The 19,161-nt window shown below is 61.7% G+C and overlaps 4 protein-coding genes and 1 non-coding gene across 10 annotated transcripts; 3 read left to right on the forward strand and 2 right to left on the reverse strand.

Moving 5' to 3' along the window:
* Positions 1-10: 10 nt before the first annotated feature.
* ZDHHC16 (zinc finger DHHC-type containing 16) lies at positions 11-5,247 on the reverse strand. Of its 6 annotated transcripts, XM_040702500.2 has the most exons (11): positions 5,129-5,247; positions 3,580-3,832; positions 3,225-3,419; positions 2,910-2,998; positions 2,655-2,683; positions 2,326-2,459; positions 2,031-2,078; positions 1,365-1,450; positions 952-1,075; positions 812-882; positions 11-520 (listed from the first exon to the last, which is right to left on the reverse strand). In XM_040702500.2, the coding sequence occupies exons 2-11, from the start codon at positions 3,814-3,816 to the stop codon at positions 406-408; spliced, it is 1,128 nt and encodes a 375-aa protein (XP_040558434.1). In that variant the 5' UTR covers positions 3,817-3,832; positions 5,129-5,247; the 3' UTR covers positions 11-405. The 6 variants fall into 6 exon arrangements, with proteins under 6 accessions (XP_040558434.1, XP_046799057.1, XP_040558437.1 ...); XM_046943101.1 differs by having other exon boundaries at positions 812-1,075; positions 5,221-5,247; XM_040702503.2 differs by lacking the exon at positions 2,031-2,078 and having other exon boundaries at positions 3,225-3,338.
* A 126-nt stretch (positions 5,248-5,373) lies between these two features.
* Positions 5,374-7,073, forward strand: EXOSC1 (exosome component 1). The gene is made up of 8 exons (XM_015288796.4): positions 5,374-5,428; positions 5,499-5,614; positions 5,710-5,784; positions 5,975-6,063; positions 6,238-6,271; positions 6,407-6,457; positions 6,554-6,638; positions 6,821-7,073. Exons 1-8 carry the CDS (start codon positions 5,398-5,400, stop codon positions 6,925-6,927), a joined length of 588 nt encoding a protein of 195 aa, XP_015144282.3. The 5' UTR covers positions 5,374-5,397; the 3' UTR covers positions 6,928-7,073.
* Positions 7,074-7,561: 488 nt separating this feature from the next.
* Positions 7,562-9,917, reverse strand: PGAM1 (phosphoglycerate mutase 1). Its single transcript, NM_001031556.3, has 4 exons — positions 9,727-9,917; positions 9,286-9,560; positions 8,680-8,860; positions 7,562-8,576 (listed from the first exon to the last, which is right to left on the reverse strand). The coding sequence occupies exons 1-4, from the start codon at positions 9,863-9,865 to the stop codon at positions 8,407-8,409; spliced, it is 765 nt and encodes a 254-aa protein (NP_001026727.1). The 5' UTR covers positions 9,866-9,917; the 3' UTR covers positions 7,562-8,406.
* Positions 9,918-10,140: 223 nt separating this feature from the next.
* RRP12 (ribosomal RNA processing 12 homolog) lies at positions 10,141-19,148 on the forward strand. Its single transcript, NM_001012908.2, has 34 exons — positions 10,141-10,294; positions 10,641-10,876; positions 10,977-11,060; positions 11,245-11,321; positions 11,445-11,550; positions 11,637-11,753; positions 11,859-11,997; positions 12,168-12,295; positions 12,561-12,659; positions 12,733-12,824; positions 12,898-13,009; positions 13,158-13,255; positions 13,336-13,450; positions 13,526-13,668; positions 13,884-14,005; positions 14,125-14,189; positions 14,291-14,453; positions 14,569-14,723; positions 14,878-14,945; positions 15,135-15,228; positions 15,319-15,477; positions 15,557-15,637; positions 15,705-15,810; positions 15,901-16,008; positions 16,109-16,266; positions 16,360-16,451; positions 16,534-16,689; positions 16,865-17,037; positions 17,121-17,237; positions 17,472-17,521; positions 17,740-17,818; positions 18,053-18,120; positions 18,483-18,565; positions 18,778-19,148. The coding sequence occupies exons 1-34, from the start codon at positions 10,156-10,158 to the stop codon at positions 18,878-18,880; spliced, it is 3,885 nt and encodes a 1,294-aa protein (NP_001012926.2). The 5' UTR covers positions 10,141-10,155; the 3' UTR covers positions 18,881-19,148.
* MIR6604 (microRNA 6604) lies at positions 17,389-17,498 on the forward strand. The gene has a single exon (NR_105472.1). It is a non-coding gene; the product is annotated as a microRNA 6604 (primary transcript).
* Positions 19,149-19,161: the final 13 nt, after the last annotated feature.

A 19,161-nucleotide genomic window follows, 5' to 3' on the forward strand; every position in this document is an offset into this window, starting at 1 on the left:
AATCCTTCTTAAAAAAAAACCAACACAAAACACCTTTATTGGATGCTCTTAAAAAGTCTCCCTGGGGAATGCTTAGGGGGCAGGTAAGCCATCCTCTGCCCCCTGCCCTGTCACGGAGCCACACCGGGCCCTGTGTTGGCCCATATTGGTGTGTAGTGAAGACAGTACCTTCATCAAGACTGGGGAACAGCAGCTTTGCCCCCTTCCCCAGGGCTGCCTGCAGCCACTGAGGCGCTAATAGAGCAGGCAACCAGGCCTCGACAAAGTTCTATTTCCCAGAGCTCTGGCTCTGGTAAGAGCACCTGCCTTCCACCAGCCACTTGGGCCAAACTGAGCCCTGGCTGGGGAGTGGGTCCCCTGTGCGCTCCCCTGCCAGCGGGGAGAGACTGCTGCAGCACCCAGGCCTCAGATGGCCAGGAGCGGTGTGCGCTGCTTGGTCATGCAGGGAGGCAGCTCCCAGCTCAGGCCTGTTCCATGGGGTAAGTGAGGAGAGGGCAGGAGGACGCGGGTGAGCCAGTGCCTGTGGGAAGAAAAGCAAAGCCTGCAGCAGAAAGCTGAAGTCGTGGCACCACAGAGTGGAGCCGGGGCTGTTAGGTGCCAGTGAGGTGTGTGAGTCCATGGCCCTCAGCTGCTACAACAGCCTCTCTCTCTTGGGAGAGGCATGCCTGCAGCGGTGCTGGCTCAGCCAGAGATTGCTGCTAGGCGAAGCTGAGGCAGCTGGAGGCTGCACTACAGCTGGGCCCAAAAGTTGGCCTGGGTCCTCTGAGCCCTGTAAAGCTGGTTCCTGGGTCCCAACACCCTTGTGCTTTACCTTGGCACGTCCACTCCCAGAAACACCTTCCAGTTATCCCAGCTGCCGTAACTGTAGGGGTTTCTGAACACCTGTGGGCCAGGGAGATGCACATCAAGTCTGGATCTGGCCAGCCCTCCCACCCCGGGCACTGAGCTTACCTTGCCTTTCTTCTGCAGTCGCTGCCTCTCCTTCTTATTGATGTGCCTCTCAATGCTGGTTTCCCCACGGGTGATGAGAGCAGCATGCCATAGTGTGAGGGCACCCAGGGCCAATGCTACTGAGCTGGGGACAAGCCACAGCAGGTTGCACATAGGTCTTCACCAGTACCATAACTGTGGGGGGCTGAGTCTGTGTTCCTGAGCAAGTGCAAGCGGTTTGATGGCTTTCATCCCATGTGCCAGGGAGCTGAAATCACTTCTCAGGAGCCCAAGAGCTAGCAGGGCAGGGATGTCTGTGCTAGAGCAAAGCAGCCTAGCCCAGGGAAGGTGGCATTCAAGGGACAAGCACAGCAGTGCTGCAGCGGGCCCCACTGCTTCCCCCAGCACACCCCCAACCTCTGTAACCCCATTACCTGCACAGGACCCAGAGGTAGACCACGCTCTTGTGGAAAGCTCGCTGGCGGAAGGTGAAGGTGGGGGGTGGGGTCTGGTAATACGTCTGAAAAAGGACAGAGAGGAGGATGTTACCAGAATGCTTTATAGTGTGAAGCCAGGCAGGGAGTGCAGTGCTCCTTTGATGAAGGAATCAGGCAGTTAGAAAGGACTGGCACCAGAACCAACACAACAGCCAAGGAGGAGAGGGAGGCAGCCGAAGACAGCCACAAGACAGACAAGGCACCACTGGAGAGCTGGCATATGAGTGACAAGCAGTGCTGGAACTCAGGGAGCAGGTCACTGCACCACATAGGAGATGATGCTCAGGGTGAGATGTGTACATACTGCTGCTGCAGCTTCCCCAGGAGAGCAGAGTCTGAGTAGCACATGCCAAACAGTGGCTTGGCCCCAATGCTGCTGCTGCCACCAGCCAAAGCCACTGAAAGCTTGGTACATGGGGAAGCAGACCCAAAACTGCTGGAGGCTGCGCCTGCAGCAGAGCTGCCCAGGCAGCCCTAGCTTTGTGACTCATGAGACAGGCATGGGGGCTGGTTCTCGCCAAGGGCTGCATTTTGAGAGACTCAGCCCACAGGGCAGCTCTGCTCCATGCTGCCTGGAGCAGTTGGGGAGCAGGGATGTCCCACCTGGTTGGCAGCCACCTGCAGTCTCTCCTTCTCAAGCAGTTTCATTCTCTAGGGGGACGGAAAACACAGGGCACCAGTTACATGGCTCAGAGGAAAGGGCCCTTCCTCTCAAACCTCACAGGACTAGGGCAGCAGGGACCTCGCAGGAGGAGGGAGAGGAGAAGCAAAATCAGTAGAACACTAGCGCTGGTTCAGCCTTGTTCTGCAAGCTCAACCTGGGGAGACCAGGCAGCCTCTGAGTATGCCAGCACCTCCTCTCCTGGGGCAGGTGAGGGGCTTGGGTCCGCCTACTCACCTCAATGGCTGCATATGCATCCCGGAACATGTCCCAGCCGCTGATGCTGCAGTAGATGCAGCCCATGGTCATGAAAAGGCAGAAGGAGAAGAAGTAGCGGTGGTTGTAGTGCCCAACACAGTTATTGAGCCAGGCTGCCTCTGGGGTTAAAGGTGTGTAACTGTGATGGTCGCTTGTTCAAACCCACCCCATGGGGATCAAGACACCCAACCAGGCTCCCTGAACCCTTCCCTTCACTGGACGACTCAGAGCAGAAGTGGAGCAGGGAGAGGAGGAAGCAGGGCTGGCTCCTCAGGTGAGTGCACTGAGTTAGTACTGCAGAAGGATACGGCAGTGGTGGTCCATCTTCAGCACACACCTGGGAGGGAGGAGAGCACCACAAGTGTTAGTGTGAATTGCGAGCACTGTGTCTGTGAGGGGGCAGCCAGCCCCCTCAGCCCTTCACGCTGTGCTAGAGGCAGGTAAAAAGCCAGCAGAGCAGAGAAGGGGCCCATCTCTCATGTCATATGGTGGGGAAGGAGGGGTATCCTGCCCCAGGTAGCAGAAGCACAACCTGATGTGGTGGGGAGGCCAGGGAACATTACCTGTTGCAGATGCTGCAGTGGTGGGTGCGAGCCGGCTTGGGGGCAATGCATTTCCTGCAGATGGAGACGCCAGTGAGATCGTTCTTGGCCTGCACACAGGTCAGAAAAGAGGATGTGCTCCCAAGCCCCCACACCATCCCCCACTCCCCAAGTGTTAGCTATGCTCCCCCAAGCCTGCCTCCCCCCCTGTCCCCCGTCTGGAGGAGGCCTCCTGCAATGACACCAACGGGATGCATCAGTAATCAGCTGTACCTGGTCCCCAATGCCCAGCTGCAAGAGGCTGCGCTGCCCCTTGGTGCCCAGGCTCAGCCTCACCTGTGGTGGGTGCCCAGGCGAGGTGGTGATGGCCTTGTAGTAGTGGAAGACAATCATGATGAGGTTCCAGTGTCCGTAGGCAAGATGCCAGCAGATCCAAGCAGGTGTGTACGTCTGCAGGATAAGGGGCAGCAGGCAGATGTATACGATGGCCACGATGGAGCTTGTCAACCCTATCACCAGTGCCACAAACACCTAAAGGAAAGGGGCTCGGGTCAGCGGAGCGTGCAGAACCCGCTCCATGCTGAAGTCCTCGTTCCCTCCCACCTGGAGCAGCACATCTCGAGCCCCAGGACTCGGTGTCCCCAGCAGCACGCTCGCCGCCCCAAACCCCTCTCGCAACGGAGGTACTCACCACACCAAACCAGCGGGTGACGTGGTCCACCAGCCAGTAGACAGGCTCAAAGAGGGAGTCAAGCACCACGTCGCCGTTGGTGAAGGAATTGTAGAGCAGGGAGCGGAGGCAGAGGCGCCCGTAGTGCCACAGCTGCCCCGCCTGCCGCACCAGCTTAAAGCGCCGCCGCCGGCCCAGGCGCAGGCACTTGAGGAGCAGGCGCATCGCCGCTGCCAACATCCGCTGCCGGCTCCTCATCCCTGCTGCGCCGCACCTGCAGGAAACGGGCTGGCTGTGGGCAGGCCGCCCTGCTGCCGCTGCACCTCAGGGTGTCCCCTCCCGGGCGTGCTGATGTGCAGCTCTCGCCAGCTGCCTGCCTGCGCAGCGGGGCAGCGCTCCCCCTCACCCTGCACAGGATGCAGAGCAGAGGCGGGTGGCGCTGAGCCCAAACTGGAGGCCGTGCTGCCGCGTTCCCGAGCTCCGTGCGTGCAGAGGGGGGCACAGGGCTCTCGGGCCACCGCGCCTGACCTCAAATGCTCCCCGCTCCCATCTCGTCTTTCCCAGAGGGGAGGGGGATGGGGGGGTGACACGGAGAGTCTGACTCAGAGGAAACCAGAGAACGTGCGGGCGCTCGGGGCGCTGAGCCCATTCCAGGGCAGGGAATGCTCAAAAACCACGGGGGGTTCCCTGATCAGCCTTTCCTAACTGATCCAGGGAGCCCGCACAGTACGCGTACCCTCTCCTCACACCCAGAAGGCAGCGTCTGGATGCTGCTTCCCTTTGCCTCAGCCTCCGGACCAAGCTGCAGAGGCCATCACGCACACCTATCCCAACCTCACAGCCCTGCACCGGGTCCCGGCACCTTCCCTTCCCCTCCCCTGGATCCTCCCGGGACAAGGCCACGCTTCAGTGCGGGCAGCCCCAGGCCGAGGTGCCGCCACTCAGGCAGCAAAGGAACGCACGTCCAAGCACTCGTCTTCCCACTGGGCCTCTTATCCCGCTCAAGGGCCGTGCCGGGAGCAAGGAGGAACCCGAGCCGGCCCCGAAACGAGGCAAACGATCCGCTGGGTCGGGGCCCCCCGGCCTCCGCGCAGGCGCGGCCATCAATATTAACCAGCGCGGCCGCCCCGGGGTGCTGCCAAGACACGCGCTGAGCGCTCGCCTCGGCACGGCGCCACGCAGCAGCGCCACAGCGCGGAGGGCCGCCAGCGGCACCCCGGCCCCAAAGCCGCCTCCACGCGCCGCTCCCGGCTCCCCGGCGGCACCGCGCGGCCCGCAGCGGCACCCGAGCCGCCCTCAGAACGGGGCGGTGGGCTGCGCCAACCCCACGTGCCGCCCCCGCTCACGGAGACGCCGGGCTCAGCTCAGAGATGCCCTCGCCCGCGACAGATGGCGGCAGCTCGGGGGCAGCGCGGCCCGACCGGGGGCAGGCAGCACCGCGCCCCAGGGCCCGCACCGCCGCGGGGATCGGGCCGCAGCCTCCCCGGCCCTCCGCTGCGGGCCAGGCTCTCCCGCTCTGCGGCACCCGGCCCCGCTGCACCCAGGCCCGCGGCCCCGGGCCCGCGCCCACCTGCCGCCCGCTCCCCGCCGCCCGCCGCCATGCCCGGCGCCCCGCCGCCCTCGCGGCCCCCGGGCTGCGCCCGCCGCCCCGCGCCTGCGCACCGAGCATGCCGGGAAGCGCCGTCACCCGGCGCTACACTACGACTCCCAGCGGGCGGCGCGCCACCGCTTCTCCCTGCGGATAAAGGCGAGCCAATAGCCACGCCGCTTACATCGCGGCACTACCGCTGAGAGCCAATGGGAGGAGGGCTCCTTGCAGACTCGCGCGCGACGCGGAACATGGCGCCGCCGGCTCGGTACTGCGTGCCCGGTGAGTGCGGGGCCGTGCTGCCGGGGGAGGCCGGGCCGGGGGGTCCTGGCGCTGAGCGAGCGTCCCGCAGGCGAGCGGCTGTGCAGCACGGAAGAGGCCTCGGCGGGCAGCGGGACCTACGCGCGGCACGGCTCCATCTTCGCATCGCTGGCCGGCTGCCTGCAGCGCTGTGCCGAGGGCGGCGGGGTGAGCGCGGAGCGGGGGCTCCGGGGGATACGGGGCTCCGGGGGCTGCGGGGCGGGCGCGGGCGGCCCCGAGCTGAGCGCGTGTGTGTCTCGCAGCTGCCCGTGGTGTCGGTGGTGCGGGACGCGGAGGCGCAGCTGCTGCCCGGCGTGGGGGCCGTGGTGACCTGCAAGGTGGGTGCCGGGGTTGGGACGGCCCCTCGCGTGTCCCTGCGCGTGCCTGCGGCCGGGCTCTGCGCCTTCCTTACAGAGCTCCGCCTGGAGGGCGGCACCCGGAGCGGCGGGGAAGGAGAGATGCGGAGCACTGAACGAGCCGCCGGGCCCGGCCCACGCTGCACTGACTGCCCGCTGTCCCTCCGTGCAGGTGTGCAGCATCAACTCCCGTTTTGCCAAAGTGAACATCCTGTACGTTGGCTCCACGCCGCTGAAATCCACCTTCCGCGGCACCATACGGTAGGGAAAGGGCAGGGGGCACGCTGCTCAGGGCGGGATGCCTGCCTGGCGCCGGCCAGCTGGGTGAGGGCAGCTGCCTGGAGACATCCAGCAAGGCCTGGCCCGTGTCCAGAGAGGCTGGGGCAGCTCCTGCTCGCTCTCTCTGGTATCACATTCCTGTGTGTCCTTTTCCAGGAGGGAAGACATTCGAGCCACCGAGAAGGATAAGGTCAGCGGGGCACTGCTGGGTGCAGTGCTGTCACAGCTTCCCCCTCTCCGGCTCTCATTTTGCTGCTGCCTGTGGGGTGCCTGTTGAGGAGTACCTGCATTCTCCATGCACTCCTGTCCGCTCCTTCCTGCGCAGGTAGAAGTCTACAAGAGTTTCCGCCCTGGTGACATAGTCCTGGCCAAAGTCGTATCCTTTCCCGTCGCACTGGGAGGGCCCACAGGCCCGGAGGGTTTGTGCTGGGCTAGGGGCAGGGAGCCTTTCCCTTAACCAACACCCAACCAGATATCGCTGGGGGATGCGCAGTCCAACTACCTGCTGAGCACGGCAGAGAACGAGCTGGGCGTGGTGGTGGCACGCAGTGAGGCAGGTAGGAATTGCCCCATCTCCACGTGGGGAGCAGCTGATGCGGCTCGGGGAGCAAACGCCCTCCTTCTTTCCTCCCACTGCTGAGCCTCGGAGGCCTCAGGAAGAGGCCTTGGGCTGCTGGGGATGGGAAGTGTGAAAGAAGAGTAAGCAGGAAGGAAATCTGCTGACTGGGCGTGCCCGCAGGGGTGCAGATGGTGCCCATCAGCTGGTGTGAGATGCAGTGCCCACAGACACACACCAAGGACTTCCGTAAGGTGGCCCGCGTGCAGCCGCAGTTCCTGCAGACCTAGCAGCCCCCTCGGGGGTACGGGGACCCCACGAGGGAGGGCTGCTGTGGTGGGGTCCAGCATCTTCCGTGCAGCTCCACACTTGAGAGACTGGAACAGCAGGATGGATTTTGTATTTGTGCTGTAAGTAATAAATTTTTTTTTTGAGAGCTCCGTGTTCTGCTCAGCCACTGCCCATAGGGATTGTTCTGGGTGCCTGTAGCCCTTCTGCTCTGGAGCTGCTGGAGGCGGCTGTTTCACCCAGTAGTGCAGGGGTGAGGAAGCGTGTTCCCAGCTTGGGGCTGGGGAGCAGTGAGGGACTTTGAGGCTAGTGGTACTCAGCGCAGGCTATGGCTGCTGCTGTACTCAGCCCCAGGGCTGCTTATCACCTCAGGCCATACATGCCCTTCGTTAGGCAAAGAGGTGAGGCACACCCCAGAGCCAGTAAACCACTGATGAGTCGCAGTGAATCACTCTTTGCAGGGAGGATTGCAGAACTGTGCTTTGCTGTGCAGAGCCCAAAGCGCCTTCTGCACCCACAAGTCAGCAGCACCTTCTGCATCATGGACACGTGGTAGCACAGGAAAGGAGGTGCCAGGTGAAGTGGGAGCTCCACGTGGCCCAGGAGCACATGGTGCAGGAAAACGCTGACATCTAATTATTGCATATTAATCTTTTATTGAACTGGAACAAGACAACTGCTAACGCTAGACAGTTAGATTGACCCAGTGCAAGCCCAGGCTCACTACAGCAGCAGTAGGGGAGGCTACAGTGACAGTGCCAAGTACACGTTTGTGGGGTGGGGGCACAATGGCATCTACACCACCTCTGTGAGGCAGGACTAGGGTTGGCTTTGGCTGTAGGAAGCACATGGCAAATACAAATTCCCAGACAACACGCTCCTTCCTTTGTCCAAAAACAATAAGTTAAAGCATTGGCTGGTAGAGCTGGGTCAGGGTTTGCAAGTACTACTACCGGGTGCTGTACCACACACAAGAGCATGCACCACAGTACAACCCGTTTGGTGTCTAAGCATCCTAGTCTTTGTGCCGCACAGCCACGAGGGGACTGGGCACCCATCTTAGTCACTGTCCCCTCCTGCCCCTGTCCCACTGCTCCCGTTGTGCTCCTGGAATAACTAAACCAAGCAACAGAACTACAGTAACATTAACAAGAGCTGCCAGGGAAGCAAGAGAAGCCAGGCATGGCATAAGATTGCTTGAGAGCATCCCCCCAAGGGCTGGGAACACAGAACATAGGGCTGCAGTTGCTGCCTGGCAGAGCAAAGACTCCCTTTCACACCAGACCCCTGTGCACACAGCCCCTCATCCCCCAGCTCCCAGGCTGCCTGCAGAGGTGAGCCTGGGGCAGAGGGAAGGGACCTAGTCCTGGGGAGCTGCTCCCTGCTCCAGCTCTGCAGCTCCAAGTTCCTACAGCTGTGGGGTGTGCACAGAGGGGTGGGGACGGAGGGGACTCATCTACTTGCTAGTCTGCGTGCCTGCCTCATTTCTTGACTTTGCCCTGAGCAGCGACAGCCTCCATGGCCTTGCGCACCGTCTCCTCATCTCCTAGGAACTGCATGGGCTTGATGGGCTTCAGGTTCTTGTCCAATTCATACACGATTGGGATACCGGTGGGCAGGTTCAGTTCCATGATGGCCTCTTCTGACATGCCTGCAAACAGAGGATAGTTACCCAAAGGGAGGACAAGGGAGAGCCCTGCTTGTGTGGAGCTGGGGCAGTGGGGGATCCCAAGCAGCATGCAGAGCTGCCATACCTTCCAAATGCTTGACAATCCCCCGCAAGCTGTTGCCATGGGCCGCGATAAGGACTCTCTTGCCCTCTTTGATCTGCGGGACTATTTCCTCATTCCAGAAGGGCAGGGCCCGGGCGATGGTGTCCTTCAGGCTCTCACATGTAGGCAGCTGGTCCTCCGTCAGGTCAGCGTAGCGACGATCCTGCAGGAACACCACCACACCCTGCACCACAGCCCAGCAACCCCGGGGGCCACACCAGCAGCAGCGCAGCACGGAAAGGTGGCACCAGAGGCGGAGTGCTGAGAACAGTGCCTGAGAACAGCAGCGGAACTGGCTTGTAGCTATGCACCCACGAGAAAGTGCTTTGGGATTTCCCTCCAGCCGCCGGCCCTGCCTGGGGGCAATAGCACGGTGCTTGCTGCTGAGCAAACACCCAAGCTTTGGCTGCGGGACTAATGATTAACATCTCCCCTTGACTGCGTGCCATTCCTTGGGGTTCATCCTCTGCAGGGAGAGCACGGGATGGCCTCAGTCCAGCCCCTGTCACCGATGCTGCAACCGGAGAGCGAAGGGCAGCGTGGGAGGCTCGCGCCACGAGGCTCCCCGGGCTCCTGGCAGCCCCTTACCTTGCTGATGGTGCTGAAGAAGGGGTGGTCCGACTGCATGGGCGGCGGGGGGATGTCGAAGGAGCGCCTCCAGATCTTCACCTGAGCCTCGCCGTGCTTGGCGGCCGTCTCAGCCTTGTTGAGGCCGGTGAGGGCCCCGTAGTGCCGCTCGTTGAGGCGCCACGTCCGTACCACGGGCAGCCACATCTGGTCGATGGCGTCCAGCACGTTCCAGAGGGTGCGGATGGCCCTCTTCTGCACCGACGTGAAGCAGATATCGAACTCATAGCCGGCGTCTGCGGAGGCGGGGGGGTGGGGGGGGTCAGAGGCCGCAAGAGGCCGCGCCGTTGCATAACGGGCACCGCCGGTCCCCGCCGCTCCCCGAAATGGCCGCCGCAGAGCCCGGCCGCCGCAGCCCCCCCACCCGCCCCGCCGCCCGCTCAACGCGGGGCCCGCCGGTACCTCGCAGGGCCTCTCCGCCGCGGCGCGCCTCCTGCTGCCCGGCGGGGCTGAGGTCGGCGTCGTACCACCCGCAGAAGCGGTTCTCCAGGTTCCAGGCGCTCTCGCCGTGGCGGACGAGCACGAGGCGGTAGGCGGCCATCGCGACTCCGGCGCTCAGCTCTCGCGCTCCTCCCGCTGCCGCCGCCGCGCGCAACTGACCCGCCCCGCGCCGCCCCGCGCCGGGCAGTGCGAGGCGCGCACGCGCAGGCCGACGGAGGCGGCGGGCGAGGGAGCACGTAGCGCATGGCGGGGCCGCGAAGGGCGGCGCGACCTTCGGGCCGTGACGTCGCCGCGCCGCGATGCGGGCGCCGCTGCCCTCACTGCAAATGGCGGCGGGCGCCGGAAGCGGAAGCGCGACGGGGCGGAGCGGCACGTGGAGCCGGGGCGAGCATGGCGCGGTGCGGGAGGTTGCGGGCGGGTACCGCCGCTAAGCTGCGGCGGTGGCGGAAGGGACACAGCAGCGACTGCAACCCCGAGACCCGGCGGCACCGCCTGGCCGCTCGAAGCCGCTTCTACAGCCGGCCTACCGGTGAGCGGCCTGGGGGCCGGGCTGGGGCGCGGTGGGGGGAGGCGCAGGGTTGGAAAGGACCTTAAAGCCCACCCGGGTCCGACCCCCGCCCGTCGACTGGTTGCCATCCACTGCGTCAAGGCCCCTGGCCGGGGTCCGACTTGGGCACCCGCAGCTATCTGGGTAGCAGTGCCTGGGCCTCTCCACCCTCTGAGTAATGAGTTTCCTCCTAAGCTCAATGCCCCACTCTTTTGCGCCTCTTATTGCGGTGCTTCTCCTATGGGAGAAGCAGCATCCGCGTCTTATGCTGGCGGGGAGGGCGGTGGGGATGTGGGACAGCCTGACCCCAGGTCTGCTCACCTGGCAGAGAAGAGCAATCTGACCGTGGATGCGGTGAAGCTGCACAATGAGCTGCAGTCAGGATCCCTGCGTGTGGAGCAGCCAAGCGGCAGCTCTCAGTTGCCCATGGAGGAGGGTGATGCCGGCGAGGCCGCCACCGAGAGGTCCTCCGGCACCTTCCTGAGCGGGCTGAGCGACTGCACCAACGTTACCTTCAGCAGGGTGCAGCGCTTCTGGGAGTCCAACTCCGCTGCACACAAAGAGGTACCAGAAGGAGCGGGGCTGGGTGTGGGCTGCTGGGGCGTAGCTCCCATCCTGAGCAAGAATCTGAGGGTGCTGAGGGCTCCGCTTGCTGTTGTGACAGATTTGTGCCGTGCTGGCAGCTGTGACAGATGTGATTCGCTCGCAGGGGGGCAAAGAGACTGAGACTGAGTACTTTGCTGCGCTGGTGAGTGACTGCCACAGTGCAATGGGAGCTCCCATGGGTGCTGTGTTCGTGTTGGAGGCTTTGGGCATCCTCCAGCAGAGATGCTGTTGAGTTTCCCTTTGTTTCTCTGCCCCCTTCCCCAAAGCTTTGGGAAAGGCTGGCCTGCTGCAAATCCTCCTGCTACAAAGCCCTCCTTTGTTCCCAGATGACCACGCTGGAGGCGGTGGATTCCCCCGAGTCGGTGGCTGCTGTTGCATACTTGCTCAACCTTGTCTTGAAGCGGTGAGCTGCTGGCAGGGAGTGGGGAGAGCTGCCACGGCAGGATGGGGTCTGGCACGGTCCCAGGGGTGGGCTGGGTGTGCCAATCCCTATGCATTGCCTGCTCTTTGCCCCTTCTCCCCACAGAGTCCCCAGCCCGGTGCTCATAAAGAAGTTCTCAGACGCGTCAAAAGCTTTCATGAATATCATATCCTCACAGGCCTGCAGCGGCTCCACCTCTGCACTGCGATGGGTGAGTTTCAGAGAGGGGCAGGCTCTCTGGTGCATTGAGGGTGGGCTCTGTATGGTAATACCAATATCCTTGCTGTCCCCTCGTAGGTCCTCTCGTGCCTGGCCACACTGCTGCGAAAACAGGATTTGGCAGCCTGGAGCTACCCCGTCACCCTCCAGGTCTACCACGGCTTGCTGAGCTTCTGCGTTCACACCAAACCCAAGGTGGGTTCTCAGCGCCTGGTGGGTGCTGCTCCAGGGCTTGGTTCTGGGGCTGGCTCTGCTCTCTGTGCCCGTGGTTTCTATGCTCCTGTATTCACCCACCGCCAGGTTCGGAAAGCGGCTCAGCACGGTGTGTGCTCCGTCCTGAGGGGGAGCGAGTTCATGTTTGGAGATGAGGCTCCCGAGCACCATCCTGCGGCACCCTCCAGTGCCAAGTTCTGCGTGCAGGAGATTGAAAAGGCTGGAGGTAGGTAGGGACAAGAGGGCGAGAGGTCTTGCAGGAGTTTAGGAGAGCCCTCAGCCACCTGTCTATTGTTCCGTTCTTCCCAGAGCGGGGTTTCAGTTCAGCCCAGCTCTGAAATGGGGTCTCTGCCCAAGGCTGTTGTTACAAGTGTGGGTGCTGCTCTGCTCCACCAGGCACCAAGGAGGCTACCACCACCCTGCACGTGCTGGCCCTCCTGCGGGACCTGCTGCCCTGCTTCCCTGCGGCTGTGCTGAAGACGTGCTGCGAGACCCTGCTCAGAGTCATGACCCTCAGCCATGTGGTCAGTTCCCCTGCGTCCCTACACGCAGCGCCTGTGCCAGCGCCTCCACCTCAGCTCTGGAAGGCATTGGGTTGCTCTATTGGGAATCTGCAGGACCTGAAATCAGAGCATCACAGGCAGAGCTGGCTGGCTGCTGGAGAAAAGGGGGGCATAGATGGGAAGCCCCACTGGAGATGGGTTGTTCCTGTGGGTTGGGCAGAGCATGCTTTGGGGTAGGGGTGCGAAGCACAGAGGTTCTGTTTCTCCTGACAACGTGTCCTTGCAGTTGGTGACGGCGTGTGCCATGCAGGCCTTCCATAGCCTGTTCAGTGCCCAGCCCCGCACGTCCTGCCTGCCAGCTGAGCTCAATGCCCAGATCATCACCGTGAGTGCGGGGACAGATAGGGAGGGACGGGGCTACTGGCACCACTGTTTCCAACACCACTTTGCTTCCCTAGGCGCTGTACGACTACGTGCCCAGTGCCAACGACCTGCAGCCACTGCTCACCTGGCTGACCACCATGGAGAGGGCACACGTCAACCTGGGCAGGTGGGGAGAGGCTGGCGCTGGGCAGGGGGAAGACTGAGTTCCATCTCTCACCATTCTTCTGTCCCTTCTCCAGACTGCAGAAGGACTTGTGCTGGGCTCACCTGCCCCGTCTCTTCTCGGCCACCATGAATTGCTTCCTGTCCCCACACTCGCAGGTGGTGGCAGCTGCAGCACAGACCCTTGAGGTACCAAATGCACACTGCCCAGGTCCTTGTTGTGGCCAGGCTGGGATCTGCCTGGGCACTTGGGGCTGCTCTGTGTTGGGTCCTGCCCCTCTGTCTTGCCCTGGGCTGGCACGTCCACAGCTCAGCAACAAACTTTCCGTGTTTGCAGACCCTCCTGAATGAGTGCATTGCTCCTCACATGGATGAACTGGGCAATGTCTCCGCATCCGCCCCAGCTCCTGGCTCCTACCTGTGCAAGATGTTCAGGTGAGGAACGGTGGGGCACTGGAGAGGCTGTCTCCATGGGTCCAGCTCGATCCCTGTCACCACCTACCTCTCTTTGCCAGGTCGGTGGAGGAAGGCCTGACGTACCGTTTCCACGCAGCATGGGATGGCGTGCTGCAAGTACTGGAGGTTTTCTTCGAGGTGTGTGGGAAGCAGTGCCATCCCATCATGAGGAAGGTGAGTGAGACGGGGAGGCTGCAGGGCCAGTGTCCTCTGGTGGCTCCTTGCTCAGCCTCCTGCCTGTCCCCACAGTGCCTGCAGTCCCTGTGCGACCTGCGCCTCTCTCCGCACTTCCCCTACACCACCGAGGTGGACCAGGCAGTGGGGGCTGCCGTGGGTGCCATGGGCCCCGAGGTGCTGCTGGAAGCTGTGCCCCTGCAGATCGACGGCAAGGAGTAAGCATGGCCTTGGGCTGGTCGGGGGGTCCAGCAGTAGAGGATGCTTGTCTGTGGCAGATAAATTATTTTCTTCTATCAGCCATGGCCTGTCTGCTTGATCACAGCAGGCACCTTGTGTAGCTTTCAGCCTCAGCTGCTATGCAGGCTTCCCAGAGTCGCTGTGCCCCGTGCCCAAAGTCTGATGCTCCCCTGACCTTGTGCTCCCTCTGCAGGGAGACTCTGGATTTCCCCCGCAGCTGGCTGCTGCCTGTGCTGCGGGACTATGTGCAGGGCGCACGGCTCGGCTTCTTCACCAGCTACTTCCTGCCCTTGGCAGCCACTCTGAAGAGCAGAGGTGAGGAGCAGGGGGTGGCGGGGCACTGGGTACGCGGTGCTGGGTGCTCTGCAGGAGCTCCATTCCTCAGGGCAGAGCCACCTCCACTGTTCTGTTCATTTCTCCCTCTTCTTTTGCAGCCCTGGAGTTTGCCCAGGCTGGGAAGAGCTTGGAGTCCAAGATCTATGACACGCTGCAGTGGCAGGTAACAGGGTACCCACCGCCCCCTCCGTTGCCTATCTGCAGTGCTAGCCTTGGTGTCCTGGCTGAGGGATGCTGGTCTCCCACTGACTCCTTTGCTTCCAGGTCTGGACCCTGCTGCCCGGCTTCTGCACCCGTCCCACAGACGTGGTGGAGGCCTTCAAGGGGCTGGCACGCACCCTGGGCATGGCCATCAGCGAGCGCCCGGACCTCCGCCCCACTGTGTGCCAGGCCCTACGCACCCTCATCCACCACGGCTGCGGGACAGGTTGGGGACAGACGCTGCCGTGGCAAGGGGGGCTGTCTCTGTTCCCCACAGTGACCCAGTGAGGGCAGATGTGGGTGTGACGCTGATGCACACACCCTTGTCCTTCTCTCTCCAGATGCAGAGCGAGCAGAAGTGGGTCGTTTTGCCAAAAATTTCTTGCCCATCCTATTCAATGTGTACAGCCAACCTGAGGAGGATGGGGGCAGCAGCAGTCAGCGCCGCTCCGTGCTGGATACTGTGCGTGCCTACCTGACCATCACGGACCCACAGGTGAGTATCTGGGGAGATGGGTCAGACTGCTGACCACAGCTGTTTTCTCCTGGCACTGGAAGGTCTTGCTGAGCCAGCTGCAGAGCCTGCAGCTTGACCCCAGATACACGTAGGGGTGGGAGGGGCAGCCTCACTGACTGTGCCTGCCTTGCAGTTGGTGTGTGGGTTCCTGCAGAAAGCCAGCGAGAAGCTGACCAGTCCTGAGAGCTCCGAGTTTGCCAGGTAACACCCAGGGGTTGATACTGATGGGTGAATCTGTTGGCTCTCTCCTACTGAGCAGTGCTCGAGCTGTCTCCTGTAGGATACGTCATTCTCGTCCATCAAACAGAGCTCCTAGCCAGAGGCCTAAGCTTGGCTGAAGAGAGTTGATGGCCCTGTGCCTATCTCACTTCTTATCCCTCTGTGCTGCAGGCTCTCCATCCTGGACCTGGTGGTGGCAATGTCTCCCTATGCCAACGAGCAGGCCCTGGGCTCCCTGTACCGGACTATCCAGCCTTCCCTCCAGGTCGGTTTGCTCCCAGCCCCAGCAGCACAGCAGGGCCTCTCACTGTGCCAAGGGCCACCCTGACAGCAGTGTCACCGCTTGTCCCTGCAGAGCAAGGACCACAGCATGCAGAAGAAGGCATACCGTGTGCTGGAGGAAGTATGTGCTGCCCCACATGCCCCATGCCAGGCCTTTGTCCACTCACACCTGGAGGAGCTGCAGGCAGTGCTGCTGGATTCACTCAAGAGCGCAGCGTCCCCAGCCAAGAGGGTGAGAGTGAGGGCTGCTGCGGGGAGGGGATGAGGCTGTGTCCCTGCATCTGACTGTGCTGGGCTCTTTCTCTCCTCAGCCCCGGCTGAAGTGCCTGTTCCACATTATGAAGCAGCTCTCAGCCGAGCACGAGCCCTTCGTCACCGCCCTGGTCCCAGAGGTGAGTGTGGGACTTGGGTGCACGCTCAGGTGTGGCCACGGGGTTGTGACATGCTCTGTGCCTCCAGGTCATCCTGTGCACCAAGGAGGTGTCGGTGGGAGCCCGCAAGAATGCCTTCATGCTGCTGGTGGAGATGGGACATGCCTTCATCCGCTTTGGGCCCACTCCCCAAGGTAAGCAGCTGTCACTCAGCCCCCCCACCGCTCTCATCCAGGGGCTCAGACCTACGTCTGCCCCATGTCCTGAGCTGTCCCCTCTTGCAGAGGCTATGGAGCGGTTCCTGCTCTTGGTCTACGCAGGGCTGACAGGTTCAGTTACCATGATCAGCTGCACAGTGCTGGCACTCACACGCCTGTTCTTTGAGTTCAGAGGTAAGCGGGAGCTGCAGGGACAGAATGTGGGGCACAGCGCTGCCAGGCAGCGGGACAGGGCTGTGCCCACCAGTGCACACTGAGTGTTGCTGCGTTGCAGATCACATGGAGCTGAATGTGGTGGAGCAGCTGCTGCAGAACATCTGCTTGCTACTGGGCTCTCGCACACGAGACGTGGTGAAGGCAGCCCTGGGCTTCATCAAAGTCGTGCTGCTGCTGGTCGACACCACGCTGCTGGCCAAGCACGTCCAGACCATGGTGAGAGCACTGCACGGGGGTGCAGGAGAAGGGTGAGAGACCAGGTGCTCAGGGCAGGGGTCTCTGACCTCAGAGGTCTGTCTGTGCTGGCAGCTGGAGGCCGTAGGCAGCCTTTCAGATGACATGAGGCGCCACTTTCGCATGAAGCTGAGAAACCTCTTCACCAAATTCATCCGCAAATTCGGGTGAGCTGGGGCTGCCGGGAGCAGTGCTGGGTACTGTGGGAGTTGCTGCACTGCAGGAACTGATCGCTTTGTGTCCCCCCAGCTTCGAGCTGGTGCAGGGACTGCTGCCAGCCGAGTTCCACAAGGTTCTGGTGAACATCCGCAAGGCTGAAGCTCGCAGCCGCAAGCAGCGTGCCCTGAGACAAGCAGCTGCAGAGGGTGAGGAGGAGGAGGCACCAGCGCAGCCCAAAGGAGACAGGTAGAGATGGGCTTGGGGCGAAGCCTCAGCTGAGGGCCTAGTGCTGGATCTGCTTGGCTGACATCTGTAGAGATGCTGAGGACATCGCTGGCATTGGCATATGGTGCTGTGGGCAGGCCGGGGCTTGCATCTCTGCCTTGCTCTGTCTGCATTGTGCTCTCTGCCTTGTGCCCAGCATGGAGGAGATCCTGGCAGACTCGGAGGAGGAAGAGGAGGAGGAGGAGGAACGGCGGCGGGGCAAGGTGCGGAAGAAACAAGCACGGCAGAAGGGCCAGGCGTGGCTGAAAGAAGGAGAAGAGGATGAGCCTCTCAACTTCCTGGACCCCAATGTGTCCCAGCGAGTTCTGGGTGAGCAACAGAGCCTTTGTAGTGGGGTACAGCTGACTGGGGAGAGGGCCCTTCCCCAGGCCCTGACCCATCTCTGTGTGTAGCCACCGAGCCAAGCCTGAAGAAGTCCAGAGGAGTGAAGCACGACTTCCAGGTGTCTGAGGATGGGCGCCTGATCATCCATGATGAGGAGGAGGAGGTGGACAATGATGAAGCCAAAGGTACTGTCTGACTGGGCTTGGCTCTGACACATAGTATGATTTTCTTCATGCCCATCTGTATGTGGAAACTTGGGGGATTGTAGGTAGGAATGGCAGGCGTTGGTATGGTCGTGTCACCAGGCACAGTGCCTTGCCAGGGCCAGCTTGGTGGGGGCACCCTGTCCTGGAGGCTGGCACGGTGCTAGGGATTTCTGTGCCAGCATCTTGCACTGACTCCCTTGTCCTGTGCCCCAGGAGTGGAAGAGGAGGTGGCAGATGTGCTGCAAGAAGTGGGCCTTCGCAGTGTGAGTATGGGGTGCAGGGGAAACATGGGATGCCTGAGCTGTGGCTCTGCCTAAGAGCTGCTTGGAGTGGGGCAGGAGGCTGCAGTGGGACAGAGGATGTGTGGTGGGTGTGGAAGGTCTCCGGGCCCCATGGAAGGAAGCAGGAGGTCGTGGGTCCATGGAAGGACAGCACCGTTAGGACAAGCTAGCTGCAGTGACCCCATATCTTTCTTCTGCAGAAAAAAAGCCAGAAGCGTCGGTTCAGAGAAGAGCCAGATGATGATGAACCAGAGACTGGGACCTACTCTCAGTACAGAGGTAATTGCATGTCGTGCCTGCGCCCACTTCGCAGGTGCTGGAACAGGCTGCGCTGCTCCAAGGCGGCTGGCTCTGAGTTCTTTGCTTCTGTGAAGTTATCACACTTCTGTGCTGCTCTCCTGTCGTCACACCTTAGAGCTGGAGGCAGAAACAGGAGCAGCTCCCCCAGTGTGGCAGCTGGGGAGGAGGAGCCTGGCCCTGACCCCCCTTTCCAACACGCACTGTTTTTTCCAGCTGGAGGCTCTGGGATCCACCGGCCACTGGACAAGAAGCCAGCCTTTGGAGCAGAGTACAGATCCAAGGTGAGTGCCCAAGAGGTGGCAGGGTTTTGGGGAGAGATGTCTTGGCTCTGCTGGGGCAGGATTTCTGCTGGTCTTGGGGGCAAGGAAGTGCTGGGGGGCATCTGTGCTCCAAAAGGAGTTGCCCGGTGCTCAGGACTCATTAATATTTCCAGCCTGCCTGGCAGTTCCTGCTCACCACTCACACCATGTGCTTGGTGCTGCAGCATCACTTGGGTGGGAGATCGGCCCCGGGAGCCACATGCTCAGCTGGCACCCCTCTGCAGCATAGTCTTTGGTGTGACTGTGTACCAGGGCTGTCCAGAATGGGACGTTCGCATCTCCCTTTACGCTGCATCTTCTCCCACGTTGGTATCTCCTAACAGAAAGGCAAAGGTGATGTGAAGAAGAAGGGCCAGCTCGACCCCTATGCCTACATCCCCCTGAACAGAGCTAAACTCAACAAAAGGTGGGACTGAGCGAGAAGGGCATGGGGTAGGGAGCGGGGGATGTCCTGGGTCTGATCCTGCTCATTGTTGTTACCCTTTCTGTGTGGTCTGAGGGCTCCCTGCCAGCCTCTGTGCTGCTCCTTGCAGCCATGTTGCACAGGCCTGTGCAGGGGCTGGCTGTGCCCTGTGCCCACACTAACCTGTCTGCCCGCTCCTTCCTCCCTCCCTCCAGGAAGCAGGCAAAAATGCAAGGCCAGTTCAAGGGGCTGATGAAGGGTGCCCAGCGTGGAGCCAAGGCTGGCCGCAAGAACCGGCTGAAGGACCGGCGCCCTTGAGGAGCTGTGGATGCTCTGTGCACCTGCCTGAGGACTGGTGATAAGCTGAGGCGTGCAGGCACTGGGGGGCAGGGACCTGGTGAGTGCAGGCTCCCTAGGAAGCTACCTCTGTGGACTCCTGGCCCAAGCCCCGTCCTCCTGTGCCTAAAAGAAGGTGATGGAGTGACTGCTGCAGGTGTGTGTGTGTGTGTGTGTGTGTGTGAGAGAGAGAGAGAATAAATAATATGTAATGAGCTCTGTATTGACAAATACCTCTTGTTAATATCCAGCCTGGACTCCTT

The sequence above is a fragment of the Gallus gallus genome, chromosome 6 (genome assembly GCF_016699485.2).
Source record: "Gallus gallus isolate bGalGal1 chromosome 6, bGalGal1.mat.broiler.GRCg7b, whole genome shotgun sequence".
Classification (NCBI taxonomy): Eukaryota; Metazoa; Chordata; class Aves; order Galliformes; family Phasianidae; genus Gallus; species Gallus gallus.

Bases quoted from the DNA above. Each gene is read 5' to 3' on its own strand.
- ZDHHC16 (XM_046943101.1), bottom strand. From the start codon at position 3,816: ATGAGGAGCCGGCAGCGGATGTTGGCAGCGGCGATGCGCCTGCTCCTC. The intron at 3,420-3,579 runs GTGAGTACCTCC...CCTTTCCTTTAG, and splicing joins TCACCCGCTGGTTTGGTGTG to GTGTTTGTGGCACTGGTGAT. The intron at 1,451-2,030 runs GTGGGACATCCC...GTCCTTTTTCAG, and splicing joins TGCAGGTGGCTGCCAACCAG to ACGTATTACCAGACCCCACC.
- EXOSC1 (XM_015288796.4), top strand. From the start codon at position 5,398: ATGGCGCCGCCGGCTCGGTACTGCGTGCCCG. The intron at 5,429-5,498 runs GTGAGTGCGGGG...AGCGTCCCGCAG, and splicing joins GGCTCGGTACTGCGTGCCCG to GCGAGCGGCTGTGCAGCACG. The intron at 6,458-6,553 runs GTATCCTTTCCC...ACACCCAACCAG, and splicing joins ACATAGTCCTGGCCAAAGTC to ATATCGCTGGGGGATGCGCA.
- PGAM1 (NM_001031556.3), bottom strand. From the start codon at position 9,865: ATGGCCGCCTACCGCCTCGTGCTCGTCCGCCACGGCGAGAGCGCCTGG. The intron at 8,861-9,285 runs GTAAGGGGCTGC...GTGTTCCTGCAG, and splicing joins TCTTCAGCACCATCAGCAAG to GATCGTCGCTACGCTGACCT. The intron at 8,577-8,679 runs GTATGGCAGCTC...CTCTGTTTGCAG, and splicing joins GATTGTCAAGCATTTGGAAG to GCATGTCAGAAGAGGCCATC.
- RRP12 (NM_001012908.2), top strand. From the start codon at position 10,156: ATGGCGCGGTGCGGGAGGTTGCGGGCGGGTACCGCCGCTAAGCTGCGG. The intron at 10,877-10,976 runs GTACCAGAAGGA...CTGTTGTGACAG, and splicing joins ACTCCGCTGCACACAAAGAG to ATTTGTGCCGTGCTGGCAGC. The intron at 16,690-16,864 runs GTAGAGATGGGC...CCTTGTGCCCAG, and splicing joins GCGCAGCCCAAAGGAGACAG to CATGGAGGAGATCCTGGCAG.